Source organism: Suricata suricatta, chromosome 12 (genome assembly GCF_006229205.1).
Source record: "Suricata suricatta isolate VVHF042 chromosome 12, meerkat_22Aug2017_6uvM2_HiC, whole genome shotgun sequence".
NCBI classification, from domain to species: domain Eukaryota; kingdom Metazoa; phylum Chordata; class Mammalia; order Carnivora; family Herpestidae; genus Suricata; species Suricata suricatta.
In genome coordinates, this window is record NC_043711.1 from 83,833,534 (window position 1) to 83,849,171 (window position 15,638).

General features: G+C 39.3%; 1 protein-coding gene across 13 annotated transcripts in view; it reads right to left on the reverse strand.

The window, feature by feature from the left end:
• Positions 1-15,638, reverse strand: part of CPNE1 (copine 1) — a 35,199-nt gene extending 19,561 nt beyond the window's left edge. The window contains exons 1-3 of one of the 13 annotated variants that reach the window (XM_029917559.1): positions 15,071-15,239; positions 9,374-9,458; positions 3,582-6,468 (exon numbers count right to left, since the gene is read on the reverse strand). In XM_029917559.1, coding sequence (XP_029773419.1) covers positions 3,582-6,446 — 2,865 coding nt within the window. In that variant the 5' untranslated portion in view covers positions 6,447-6,468; positions 9,374-9,458; positions 15,071-15,239. Of the gene's footprint in view, positions 1-112; positions 6,469-9,373; positions 9,459-14,385; positions 14,828-15,070; positions 15,310-15,428 lie in introns of those variants that run through there. The other 12 variants (XM_029917551.1, XM_029917552.1, XM_029917547.1 and 9 more) reach the window with 12 other exon arrangements.

Genomic DNA, 15,638 nt, shown 5'->3' on the forward strand with positions numbered 1-15,638 from the left:
GGCACAAAGTATTTGTAAGAGTTAAAAACAAAACAAAACAAAACAAACAAAAAACCCTGATGGTATAGCTCAAAAGAGTACTCTTGTGTAAAGCATTAAAAGCATAAGCCTCTTTTATTTTGTGACAAGTTTATTGAACAGTATTGAAGACTTCATCTTTATAAACAAAAACCTCTGCTGAATGATGCCAAGGCAGTATTTGCTGGCAATGTTGTGGCCATATTGGCAATGAATTGTTTTATTGTGTTTGGTTTCTAAAGCTTGGACTACTGTAGAACTGCCAGTAAAACTATTTAAATGTGGTAATTTTGGAAGAGTGGGAAATAAGTTTTAAGTGATCACTGCCAGAAATTTTTTTACAGAAGATTTAACTAGCAGCAACTTTAGTTTCTTTACTCATTTTTAAATGTTCTTGAAATTGATGAGTGGATTTATTTTTAAACACTTGACCCACACCTGTACATAATGACGAAATCCAATAAGAAGGACTTTGAGTTTGATTAAGGCTCTCCTGGATCCTTATTTTATCCAAAGTATGTTTGCTTATGTAGATACACAGCCCTATATTTTCATCCAGTGTGTTAAGACTGACCTAATTATACTGAACATTACTCTGAAATACTGAATAAAAAGTTTCCTAATAAAATGTTCACGGTTGATGCTTTGACAACTTGGAGCACAAAAGTAGGAACTACATTTCACTTAACAGTGTTGCATTTTTTTTAAAGCCACTAATAATTATACATCCAAACTACAGTATTAAACACAGAATACACCTCCAAATTTTGCTTGTGAACTAAATGTTTCACCGAAGTTCAGAAAAAGTTTACAAATTTGCTTATTTATAAAATACATTTTGTAGATTTCTCTAATCCTTTAAACTAAAAAAACCAAAACACCCCAGCAAGGGGGTGGGGTTGGGGAATTAAACCTAATGGAAAAGATTCTCTTCCATTCATGTCACCAAAAACAGACAAAATTTACACATAAAATTTAAAATATCATGATAGTGTTTACAAATGCACACAACTTTAAGCAAAGCTTTACAAATCCTTCATGCTATACAAAGCAAATGAGAAATAAATTCATTTTTACCCCAAACTAGTTCTTATGAGAAAATTTGCAGGAAGAGAGTATGAATAATTTCACAGAGCATATTTTTAAGGTTTTTTTTTAAAAACTCAAACTCCAATGCCCAGAACAAGATGAACAGTATGCTTAGCAGTTAGCACTATATTAATAAGTCTCAGATACACAAAAATCAAGTTCCAGAGGGCAAAGCATTTAATTACATTTCACAACAAGAGAAGCACTGTTGTGACTCAACCAAATATGAAACATAGTTCTCTCCAATTTCTACACAAACCACTATTTTCTGAATTTATTTAATTTGATGAACAGTGAATTCAAGTTTTCCTTTTCACCATTTATCTAAGATGTAGAAATAACAAAGTAGTTGCAGTAAAGTATATGAAATATTTAATAAGATTGTACGAACATATAACCAAAATAAACTGTAGAAAAAAGATAAGAGGCTTTCATTTTCAAACAACCCATTTTTCTAAAGTGAAAATAGTCAGCTCTCCAATGGGGAAAATAATCTGCAGTTGAAATAAGACTCCCAAGCAGCACTGAAGTTTTCTGCACTTGGTCTTTGGAATGAGAAATGATTACTTAATAGAAAACTTAAATTGAACAGCATATATAACGTCATATTGCTTTTTTAGTTGAGGAGGCAATATCTAGTGATCTGTCAAAGCAAATTTGCATTCATGAATTGTCAAAAGACCCACAACACAGCCATATCTTCTTTGAAAGTCTAAATAATCCTTTCCCTAAATGAAAAATCCTGTACTGTCAATCCTCTAAGATTGTAGTGATGAAAAGTCTCTCCAAATCTTATCACACAAATCAAACTGTTACCACTCTTAACCCTAAATTATACAAGACTCTGTATTTCAGTGTTCCACTGACTTGCAACACCAAAAAGGCACTATTTAAAAAAAAAAAAAAAAGGAAATACTTCTTTTAAAAGGCTGACCCCTTTGTAAGTACATTGATATGCAGGAAATGTTGGGAATGTTTCAAACCAAGACAGAGGACCATGTAAAAGACAAAATTTGTTTTTCATGATATCTCACCAATCTCCCATTCTGTATGTTTATAGTATAATGTGACACATCTTTAGAACTTTTTCACTAAGAAGGAAAGTAACCATCAGTAGAGCCTTTTGTGGCAGTGAGCAGGATGTTGTAAGGCAAATGTATTCACGACAAGGACACTTACCAACCAGAACCCATGTGGTCCTCCTGCCTTAATGTCCTGAATGCCAAAGAAAAGAGTATGAAAGGGCAAGGAGTCTCAATTCTCTCCCCTCTGGCAGCTACACTTATACTCTGTATGAAGAATTTTTATAAACAGGCTCCTGATCAAACAACTAGACCAAAAAGCCCCCAAGTAACAGGATTAAATGCACATCTATGGACCAGCTTATGGATCTTTTATTCTATAACACTACTGCTAACAAAGCTAACAATTTCAACTTCAGTTAAAAAAAAAAAAAACTAGATATAATAATGCTCTTTCTTATAAATGGACCCTCTGTTTAATTATAGGCCAAAATTTCACACAAATTTGGGACAGAACGAAATTGCCAGAACATCTGCCCATCATGGACAGGACTTCAAGTCCAGCATCTTAAACAATGATTATTACAAGTGGTTTTGGGTTTTTGATGCCATCCAAACAACATGAACAATTTTTAAACTGACTAAACTAAATCATGGCGGTCAAACCAAAAAGGCTCTGGTAGGTAGAGGACTCCGTATTTTATTTTTGTGGCAAAAGTACTTATTTCACACAGTTTTAAGTGTGACATTAGAAATCAAAGTTCAAGGTTATAGCACAAACCAAGTGTGGAGTTTTATATTGAAACAACAACAACAAAAACAGTTCTGCTCATTTACAAATGAGTCAATTAGGCAAACAAAAAAGCAGCAACTTCAGAAGCAGGACTGTCTATACAGCAAGAACCCTCAAGAAGCAATAAAGGTACATACAGTGAATCTGTATACAGAGATTTTATTCAATTTTAAAAGAAAATGAGGACTTTAGACAAAGCTTTGACCCTATAACAAAGCAAATCTGTCCAGCTTTAAACCAAATTCCAAGAGTAGCCAACTTCTATTTTTCAGCAGCTGGCAAAAGCACCCTTAACGATCTCTATTGACATTTCTATTTTCTTCATCCCATATGATATAAAACAAAACCAATCTAGACTCCTTGATAAGCTTTATGTGGTCATTTATGTTTTACAAATGGTTTCTCTAATGGTATGCCAAAATCGTATTTGTGTTCTCTCCAGACAGCTTTACTGTAACATAACAGCAATATTTAAACTGGTAGTGAGTCTTCTGTAAACAGTCAACCAATGCTCTATGTTATGGAAACCAATCTATATGCAATTGAAACAATCCACAGGTTCTAACCTGGAAATACTAGGAAAACAATCTGGATGCATTAATCACAGCACTATGAAGATCTATCCTATAAAGAATTGATGTGAACAGCTACCCTAAGACAAGTTTTACTTTCCTTGAGCCTATAGGTCTGTCATTTAAATCAATGACAGCAGCTGTGGCTTCATCCCGAGATTCAAAGGCCACCATGGCTTCGCCTGTGGGCATACCTTTTTCATTGTATTTTAAACACACCGAGCCTGGGATCACTTGATAGCCATAAAAGAAATCTAAAATCTCATCAATAGACACCGTAAAGGGCATATTCTGCACTTTAATTACTGTTGGCCCTGGTTTTCCAGAACTAGATCCAAAGCCAGGGGGTCCACCAATGTGAATTGGGCCAGGACCAGGGCCAGGGCCAGGCCCAAAGGCTGGTGGCCCACTCAAATGCCCAGGGGCACTTCCAAGACCAGGAGGGCCACCTCCAAAACCTGGGGGGCCACCTAAACTACCAGGGCCATTTCCAAAATTCTGAGGGCCTCCTGCAAATCCTGGCCCGCTTAAATTATTTGGTCCACCTCCAAAACCTGGAACATCCAGTCCTAGACCAGGCAAACCACTATTTCCAACTGAAGGCATACCAGGCCTTGCATCACCAAAGGCCCCTCCTAATCCTGGAGGAGGAAGTGGTGGCCCAAAGGCATTCGACCCACCAAAATTACCAGGAAAGTTAAATGGAGGCCCATTGTTGGCCTCCTTAGATCCTACAGTCAGGAAGGCATGTTCTTCACCTCCCGCACCAGGCATTCCTCCACCGGGCATTCCGGCACCAGGCATTCCGGCACCGGGCATTCCAGCACCGGGCATTCCAGCACTGGGCATTCCAGCACCGGGCATTCCCGTACCAGGCATTCCTGCATTGGGCATTCCCGTACCAGGCATTCCTGCATTGGGTATTCCCGCACTGGGCATTCCTGCATTGGGCATTCCTGCATTGGGCATTCCCGCACTGGGCATTCCCACACTGGGCACTCCTGGAACTGCAGGATTACCTGACACGGGTATCTTTAACCCTTTTTTTCCTTGGGCAGGGGGATTTTTCTCAATCTCTCTCATATCTTCTAGAGTAACTACATGAACAAAAGCTTCTCTCCCATTAAGTTTTTTACGGTGTAAGCGTTCAGACTTACGTGCATCATCTTCATTTTTAAATTGAACCAATGCCTGTCCTAGACCTTGCCCATTGTTATCAACAAGAACATGTACAGCATTTTCATCCACTGGGATTCCTTCTAGGAACTGAAGAACATCCATCTTGGTAATGCTGAATGGAATATTTGTTATGTGAGCACAGACTTTGGCAGAGCTGACATCCCCTTCCGGATTTAGTATCATTTCCCTCTGGTCATAGCTGAAGTTCTGCAGTCTTTTACGAATCATATCTATTTTTTCTAGCATACCTTTCTTAGTAATTGGATGAACTTGAATAAAGCGATTGCCCATGTATTGTTTATGACGACACAGAGCAGCCTTATAGTCAGCCTCATTCCTGAATTCTACGAAGCCTTCACCAGTTGCTTTCCCATTGGGTCCATAAGCAATATAAATACTATCTTCCACAATATCCAACTTTTTAAAAAAATCAATGACATGTTTGTTTTCTGCTTCAAATGGTAGCCCTTTCAAGTAAACACAAAAACCAGCCTCATGTGGTGATCTTGACCTGGACCTTTTCTGCCCACTGGGCGACTTTGACCTGGGAAGTGTCTGAGGTGGGGGATGGGTTTGTCCAGAAGGTCCTATACTTTGCTTAAAAGTGATATGGCCTCCAGCAGCTACCCACTGTCTCTCTGTGGCAGGACTAACTTCCACATAGCGTTGAATCATCAGCATTCTGTTTCTTTTCAAAGCTTCAAATGTATCTTGAGGGGAGAGAAACTTAACCAATCCGTTCCCATTATTTCGACCTACATGATCTTTCAACAAATGCACTGCATCAACACGGAGCCCATGGAAAAAATCTCTGACATCATTTTCCATTGCAGAAAAGGGCATACCATGCACACTGACATACAGATCATCGGGGTTGATGGGAAGTGGTTTCACACTGCTTTGAGAGTTCATCTGGATAGGGTTAACAGGATTCAATGGACCCAGAAACACAGGGTTCAGGTTATTGTTCAGATTCATAGGTGCTCCAGAGCCATTCATTCCAGCAGGTAGAGGTGCCACAGGTGGCGGGTTCAAGGGTGGCATGCCTGACATGGGTGGCAGTGGGGTCATGGGTGGCACAGAAGGGACTGGGGGGATTGGGGGCACAGGAGGCACAGGAGGCAACGTAGGTACCGGAGGAGGAACTGGTATTGGGGGAATGGACGGCATTGGTGGCAAAGATGGCATCGCTGGGATTGGAGGAATTGGTGGTGGTGGGACTGTGTTCATTGGAGACGCTGTGCTCGGAATGGTTGAGCTAAACGTTGGGCTCCCAAAAGAAGCCCCCATATTTGGAGGAGCCGTTCCTATACTGGCTGTGGAAAATGTCTGTATGTTTTTGTTGCTTTCATGAACCGATGTGGCAGCAGTAACTACACTGGGTGAAGGATTATTAAAGTTAGGTACTGTTGTAGGCAAGTTTACTCTGCCACTCATTCCTGAGCTAGGTGGTGGTCCTGATCTACTAGCATTGGCCGGTGGTATATCTAAGTTGGCAGTTTCAAAACGCCTACGACTCAGTTCAATCATATTCTGCATTTCCGTTTTACTACTCAACAAAAGTGTTACTTTTGACCCTTTAATTGTACCACCTGTGCGCATCATACCAAGCCTTGCATCTTCATCAGTGGCAAAAACGATGAAAGCCTCACCCAGTTCACCCCCTACAATATGCACGCCCCCATCAGGGATGGTCAATCCAGAGAAGAAGTGGCGAATGTCCATGGTCCCCGCCACAATTGGGAGACCTTGCAAACGGATGACCACAGCCATGCTGCGCTGAAACCACACACACCTGCAGATGAGAAAAGGCAACGGCCAGGTCAGACTCCTGTTTATCACACCAAGTTTTTAGCTACAAGAATCACCAGCTACCTTATTAGGCCCTTTAACAGTCCCTCAAACTATTACAAGCAATGTAGGGGGTTTTTTTAATTTGAATATTCTAAAAACTGATTATGTGCCATTTACAATGTAAAGCCTAGACAATTTCAACTTCGAAAAGGCATTAATTCTGTAAACAATCAGAAGTTCAGTCCTATGACTCAAAAGTTTCAGGAAAAAAAACCACCATAAGAAAGTAAAGTCACCAATTATATCACTCAGACCACTAAGTATTCAGTAAGACATAAAAGATATGTGTAAGTCAGATGGGGGAAAAAGTGCAAAGGATGTATCAAAGTTAATATTTAAAAGTGGCTTAGCATTTTCCTTTATAAACTTGACAACCTCATAGAATTATCAGTGTCATTTTATCTGACTCAATCTCAAAATGCAAGACAGAAACAGAAAACTGGAATACTAATGAATTACAAATAATAATTAACACTAAAGTAGACTCAAGTCTCAAATGAGAACTGATTCCATATTTCATCCTAAAACTCTTCAATCTACATTAAAGCTCTATTTATTAAAGAAAACTATATAGGGAATTATTTATTACAAACAAGGTTAATACATACTAAGAATCCAAAAGAACTACTGAATAAAACAGCCAAAATCTTAGTTATCTATAGTCATCACTCCAAAAAATAGAACCTGGGTACAGTGCCATTCACCATTGCTGTTTTAATTAAAACTCAGATCCAATGACTCATTCCCAAACCGACCAATACACACATACACGTTTTTTCCCACCGAAGGCTAATATGAAAAAAAGGGTACTTTTTGTTTTTGCTTTTTTAAAAAAGAACTAGGGTATAAACTTTATTCAGTGATTGTTATAGTCTCCTACCGAATAGAATTCCTGTGGAATTTCTGGGAGCTCACTGATCTCCTTAGGTGTTTAACTAGTCAAAACAAAAAGTTTCTCCTAAATTTAAGTAAAATTTCAGTATTTCAGTTCTTATGGCTTTCAAGTGTAAATGCAAGGGCAGCCCTTTGTAAAGTGATACAAAACAAATTCTTGGGACTAGAAAAAATATTAATTTGAAATGTATGAGGTCAACAACATACAGTGTTTTCCAAGCCGTCTTAAAAATCAACTTTTAAATACAAACCTATAAGAGGCACCTGGGTGGCTCTGTAGGTTGGTTAAGGGTCTGACTTTTGTTCAGGTCATGATCTCAGTTTGTGAATTTGAGCCCCATGATCAGGCTTCGCACTGAAACGTGGAGCCTGCTTAGCATTCTCAAACGTGGAGCCTCCCCGATTCTCTCTCAAAATAAATAAACTTTAAAAAACATACAGATATATATATATATATATAACATACAGATATATATATATATATATATATATATATATATATCTGTGACCTCAGGAAAATTATAAATGACTTGAGCTTTGTTTTGAACACTTCTAAAACAGAAACATAAGTTTCCTGCTACAAGCTCTAAAAATCCTGTAACTTCATGAAAATAGTTTATCGTGTCAAATATTATGTGAATACCAATCTGACGAAATAAAATCTGTAATTCTATCTCAACCATTATGACTGCCATACACAAAACAGAAATATATTGTTTGGCTTTGACAGTTTTCTCACATACGTGCACAAAAATAAAAGCTACTTTCAAATTTAATCCAGATAGATGGACTGGAAAACAGAAAATGCTCTTATGAGACCATTATAAAACACTAGAAATCTGGGGGAGGAAGGAAGCCTTTAATTTTTGGTTTCCAAGAGTCAGCAAGAAAAATTAATACTAAAAAAATTAATCACACCAACAAACTCTTCTCTCTTATTTACCACTTAGTAGTCTATATGGAAGTTCAAGACAACTCCAAGTCATTAAATCAAATTCTCATTCCTTACTGTCTCTGGCATATTAGCTATATACAAAATTAAGATGTATTCCTGTTCAACTTTAGAAAATGCTTTTTCATTTAATCACTATATGGGAGAAACATCATGGGTAATTAATCTAGGCAGCCAAAAAGACTTGAGAGAGAGATGTTAGTTTGTACTGGGACAGTAAAATGGGAATTTGATATGGTTCCAAGAACACAAAAATTAAACCCAGGGCTAAAGTGACACACAGAGTAACTCTTCATAAACTGTTTGCTACTAAGAGAAGGGATTTAGTGAAAGTCTGTGCAAAGTACATACGAAAACATGATTTTGAAAATCTGCCCAGATTACCAGCTAGAAAAAGGGCTGAGGATTAAGCCAAAGTAGAACATAAGACTTTTTCATAAAGCCATCTACAGTGAAAAACATTTTTCAGATTCCAAGAATACATGAAGTAAGATCTGCTATTCTATTACTAAGTGCCTATTTGACAGTTAAGTCATTTCAACTACCTGGAGCCTATCTTTGTTATTTAACAAGAGGATTAGATTCCAATCACTAAAGTTCCATCTAAAGTCAAAATATGTACTCTAAAACATATGACCCATTAGCTATATCTATACCTCAAAGGAATAATAAGAAACCATACCAATAACAAGCACCTATATTTATAATTAGTCTAGAATGCTACAATGAGGGGGGAAGAAACAAACAAACCAGCTATTTCCTGCCTAATAATCAGGAATTCAGGAGGAGAAATGCATCTATTTAAGACTGACCCCCAAAGAAAGCAACAACTGTTCAAAGCACCCAGTCCACCCCACCCCAATTCCCTCAGATAAGACTATTAAAAAAAAGCAAAAGACAACCCCCCACAGTTCAGTTACTACGCATATTTTCATGTTACTAAATAAGCTATCTCATTTTAATTTGTATAAAAACAAACCCTCTATTCAAAATCTCTTACCTGATAAAACAAGAGATGTATTTTCTTAACAAGAAGTAGAGGCCAAGTCAATCCTGTGGGCAACCAATTAAAACCAACTTTTAGACTGCAATAGAGAATAAATGGAGGCAAAAATCAATGCAGGAAACACAAAACACGCACAGGCCACACTGAACTGTACATTACGAAGGCAAGTCTGAAACCACCAGAGTACTTCATTAGAATGCATTAAAAAAAAAAGAAAGAAAGAAACACATGTACCAAAATCCCACACATGCTTCTTATGTGGTATTGCTTTCAAATTTGAGTATCTCTCAAAACATAATAATATATTTACATACATCAAGAATGAGCCATAAATTAGTCCAAGAATGAATCAATTAAAAACGAAACCAATCACAAAGCTCAGCTTCACAGTTGGTAATTACTTTTATTACTTGATGATTAAACCAGTCCAGAAAATTCCATTAACACAAGTCCAACAACGACCTATTCCTTCAGGTCCCACCAAATGTTTGATGAAGAAGCACAAGTTCCCACACTAACAGTTCTAAGACAAATGGCAGTCATCAATTCAGGGGTACTTATGGAAATTCTTGGGATTTCCAAAATATCTTCCTTTGCACCAAAATAGCATCAAGAACCAAGAAATATAATTGAAGTGAAAGTTCAGGCTCTAAGGACTGATTCCTATTTAAAACCAGTTGGGTTCAAAAATCTTAAGGAATAGTGCTTTTACTTCTAACACCAAAACTGTTCCAAGAAACTTTTAAAAAAATTCTGGCATATTATGAATACTTCCCAAAGTAAAAACAAGTCACTCATGTCTTCCTGGAATTTCTCTGAAACCAGTGAAGTTATAAACAATTCACGAGCAACACAGAAGATCAAATGATTTGACAACTACTTCCAAAGATCATTTTTTAATTCAGAGAAACAGAAGAAAATTGTCACTGTTAAGTATTAAGATTACCAATAGAACACTACTTAGACTGATGCACATTTTTAACTATCTTTCAAGATACCACCAGGGCTTAATATTCAGCCTCAAAAAGTAAAACATATTAAGAAATTTTAGTGTTACTCTAAACTTTTCCTAAAAGACAAGCTAAATATCTAGACAATTACTCAAATTACTTAAAATGAGACTTTTTTTGCTACAAAAGCCATGCAAAAATGTCATTAACAATGCTTTCAAAAGCCCAGAGCACTGTACCAATCTTTTATAAGTTGTATAAATCAGTTCTAATTATGTCTAAAGAGTTTTAAAACTCTTTATTTAAAAGCCACACCTAGAAGGTTATCTAACAGGTCACAAAAGGAAACGAGAAATAGAAAAAAGGCTGCTTTAGATAAAGGCTATGCTCAATGAGGAAGAGCAAGAAGTTTTGCAATATTATTTTCTAAATGTACAAGTTTGACTCTATGACCAACATAATCAGAGTAATTTTCTAGTTAAGCATTTGTGAGTAACAGATGATCCCCTACTGGAGATTCCAATTCAAAAGGTCTGGCATGGGGCCAGGACATGTGGCCTGAAGGTAGTAAGGGAAACAGGTTCCCCAGCTTCTTCCATTCCAGACCCAACAAGGTTCCATATGTCCATCTGGAGAGGAGTCCGCCAGTTAAGGCCAAAGGAACACACGAGACCTACTCTCAAAAAATTTCTAAAGGGTTTCCAGAAACTACTATAACAACAAAGAAATATCTCATTCCACAAGAAAAAGTTGAAAGGCCCAGGTGAATTTGGCAGATGCCTTGTTCAAATTTTACAATGTTCAATTTAAAATACAAAATCGGGGGGGGGGGCCTGGGTGGCTCAGCTGGTTAAGCATTCGATTCTAGCTAAGGTCATGATCCCACGGCTTGTGGGTCTGGGCCCTGGTTAGATCCTCTGTCCCCCTTTCTCTCTGCCCCTCCCTGGATTGAGCTCTCAAAATGAGCAAACAGTTAAAAATTAATCAATTAATTAAATACAAAATCAATCTAGGCATAAATTTGTGAATCTTTTCTATTTAACCAAAGGAGAAGGCCCATATCCATATCAACCCATACCAAGGAAAAAGTATGCAGAAAGTTTAGGCTAAAAGCTAGAACCTCACAACTCTTGGTATTTCACTTCTTCCTTCAAATGAACAAACTAAATAGATACTGAGAACTGAAGTACTTTTGTTTTCAACACCTCACTTTGTAAAAAGCACAATAATTTAGGAGGCACCACTGTTTTCCAAGAACCAACTCACCCCTGGGTTCTAAATATCAGCTAGCAATGGAATGAAGAATCCCCATTAAAAATCCACTCCAACTACCTTAAGGTTTGGTGAATTTTAGAACGGTAAAACTGAAAACAATTTTATGCAATAAAACATCTAAAATACATGTTTTGTTTTGTTTTTACCTATTCATAAAGATAGGAAGGAGAAAATGGGCCTGATTTGCCAGTAAATTCACTGATATATATCAGAAGATCCAAAACAAGAAGATTGCTCTAGTATATTTTTCTGATTTATGTTAGAAATTAATCCTAACATAGTGGCTTTGCTTAGCTTTACAAATACCAGAAACATGCACAAATTACAAATACCTGCTATGCATATTTAGCATATTATTTTGACAAGACATATTTTCTTATTTAGTAGCCATTTCGATCATTTGAGATTTCAGAATAAAATGACAACAATCCTCTTTATCAGGAAGTCAAGGTAGAAACCAGAACTTAACCATTTCCACTCTTCATCTGGTGATAAACATCAAAAAGTGAACTTTACCTTTGTTCAGTAATCAGGTATAGAAGAGCCAAAATTCTTTAGGTTCAAAACACACAAAAACCAGCACCCTTCAAATGTCACCTCAGACATGAGCAACAGAGAACCAAACATAATGGGCACAATGCTATAAGCCGAATAATCACATTATGGTAGGAACCACAGGAAAAAACCACAGCTTCATCCACTTGATTTTGTTCCCATCCCCAAATTGATCACACTTCAGATTCTGGGATCATTCTTAATGAAACAATTCTTCTGACACTGAGGGGCATGAATCCTTTAGACAGCTAGTTACTCAACTTTCCCCATTAACCTCCAGTCAATTATCAAAAGCAGCAAAGACATTTCTAAATAAGATATATATTCCTCTTGCCAAAAAGACTGCATTATTTTTCAATCCCCCCCCCTCATGGCAATAAATATGTCTCATCATCTTAGTTGATTTAAACTTGAAAGCAACAATGTTACTTTTAACCTAGCCAACCACGTAACCCTCCCTCTATAGGTCTTAAGACTTGAAAGGTGGCTTGAAACTTAACGAAATCAACTCTTTGCAAACCAAAAGTTACATAAGCGGTGGCAGTAAAGTGTGTTAAACTATAAATTAGGTGAAGTTATTTTTCTGTTTAGCTGACCTAAAATATTTAACATTCATTTATATCACAAACATTTATTAAGCAGTTGTGGCCGGGGCAGAAGATACAGGAATGGACGACAGTCTCTAGATTTTAGGGATAGATATCTAAAATTATCTTTTGTGAAACCAGTTACTCTTAGAAGTTCTTTCTACAACATCTACAGAGGAAAATATTCATCCAAGCTGAAAGAGGAAGTAACTCTCTACAAAATGGAATAAAAACAGTATGAACATGGTCACTGAATTCCAGCACCTGGAACACACTGGCCCACAAAACCAAGTTTCACATCCAAAAATTGTACCAACAACCCCCAAACTCTCAATATGCAACCACTGAAACATTTGGCATGTAACAAGAGAGTAAAAGAAGCCAGAAGTATACTGATATTAGCACATAACAATATGTTCCAAGTAACCACCACAATGGTTTCTAAAGCTTCACATTTTTCACCTAACAGATATGATCATTAGAAAAAACACAAATTATACATTACAACCCATAAAATACTTAATTGAGCATATAAAGGTAATATAAATGCATTCCCTGTTACGTTAAAAATTTCCAGTAATACTGAGCACATCCTCAACCATTATACAAACAGGCCAAACATTTCATTTTCTTAAAAAATTACCATAAAATTATTATCCTAACCACCTGTAACAGTTGTTTCCAACTTTTTAATTATCTTGGGAAATGCCTGAGCACAATTACTTCCCACCAAATCCAGAAATCCTCCTTTCGGTCAAAACCACCAAATTTCAAAAACAAGTACAACCCAGTCTTGTATATTTCTATAAAAACAAACAAACAAAAAAACCCCCACGAAACACTCAGCCTGTATGTCGACTTGTAGGACACTTTTCAACTACAAACACGCTGAAATACGTTAACAATACAAACTAGATAACGAAGTCCAAGGCAATACATGTTACTACTACTGCATTTTACAAAAATCATACCATTTTAAACCATTCAAGCAAGAAGCTCTATGAGAAATACTCCAGTCATTAAGTCTCTCCTTCAACAATCCTTCAGTTGCAATTACTTTTTTACTCTCAGGTTAAACTGAGAGGAATTACACTCTTCTTGAATAATACAGAATGGTTCGGAACAACTACCACAATTTACATTAGGTCATCTCTGGAAATCCAGGATTTTAGGACAGTTTTAGGGCCCAGAAATCTCTCCTACGGAGCCTGCAACACAGTATACAAAATTCCCAGCAGGTTTTGTGCTGAAAAACCCAAAGTAACCTTCACCGGAGCCGCTCAGATTTTTCACTATAAAGCACACATTACAGGCACACATGAAGTCCATGATTTGCAATCTGGCAGCTAAGCCTCCAACCCTGGTGTCCAACTCCAACACTAACCTGTAGATCCTCAAAGCCCCTCCCACCTATTTCACGTGGCTGCCAACTAGCACCTCTAGCTTCCACTAGACAAACTCAACTCACTCATTAAAAGCACCCACCCTCCATATCCTATTGCACCTCCTACTCTTTCAGAGCCGGAGGCTCTCTCCCAAGAGATATGTAAAGGTGGTCCTCACTGAGCCCCTTCCCTACTTGAGTACCAAGGAGCTGGCACCTCACTACAAATCTCAGAGGCTTGGGAGGAGTACTCACCCCCACTTTCCTCGCTAGAGACCGGCATCTCAAATCGCCGACACCCTCAAGGGTAAGCCCCGCCCAGCGCTGAGCCTGGGAAGCATTTCCCTGCAAACCCCTCGACCTTCAGGCCAAGAAGGCGACCAGTTCTGACTTCCTTCCTAGACTCACAGAAGATTGTAACGACTACAGCTTCCTCCTCACAGGTGTGTCCTGACTGTAGTCCCCCTTTCCTGTTAGGCTGCCGGGGCCTCCTTTCCACTTCGGATGGAGTGTCCTCACTACGTTTATCTCCTCGCTACGGGACACAGAGATGGAGTTACAATCTCTGTCTTTTTTGTGAGGCGCAGAAAATCTGGCTCATTCGGGATGTACGTGTGTTTTCACTGCGATCCCGGTTAGTTCGCAGGCCGCTGGGCCCCCTAGCTGTGGCCTCCTCACTCTCAGACCAAGGGGGCGTCCTCACTATGGCCTCGTCCCCACTTCGGTATGCAGGCTTATCCTCTCTTGCGTCCTTCCTGCATCCTCTCAGGCTTCAAAGGCGCAAACGGCGCCCCAAGACCCCCGCAGCCATGCCGCGACCCTTTTGTGTGGGGCGCTCGCTGCGGCGGGCTCGGAGGCCTCCGAAGGCCCCGCCCCGGGCCACCAAGGGGCGGCTCAAGCCCCGCACAGCCCCGCCCGTTCCGGGCTGCGGGAGTCTTACCGGGGAGAGCTGCGCGGCACCCGAACCCAGACCCGAGTTACCCCCCGCGCGAGTGCCTCCGCCCCGCGGCCGACAGCCCCAGCCCGAACGGCTTCCCGGAGCCCACGGCAGCCACCACCTCTTTCGCCGCTTCACAAAATGGCCGACAGCCCCCTCAGCAGCTCCGCGTTCCAGCAGGGGCGGGACGGAGTGGTGACATCACGGGGCGTCACGGCGCAAGCGCGCTGAGGTTCTTGAGCAATCTCCCGGAAGTTGCGGGTATTTGGGGCGAGAGGCGCTTTCAGCCCTTTAGTGCGACGTTCGCGCACTAGCCCCGCCTTACGGGAAATACGCTGCGCGGTGGGACGGGTAAAAGTACCTGGGTCGCCCGTTCGCTGCGGAACTTTGTACAAATTGCTTTACTTCTTCGAGCCGCTGCGAAAGAGAAGAAATAGCGCCTCCTTCGCGTAGTTCTGTCAAGGATGAAATGGACCACAAAGTAGTGCCTGGTTCTGTTGACGATGCCCTAAGAACCGAAACCCAATTTTTTTCCCAGTTAAAACTTTCAGTCCAGGGAGCCTTACCCACT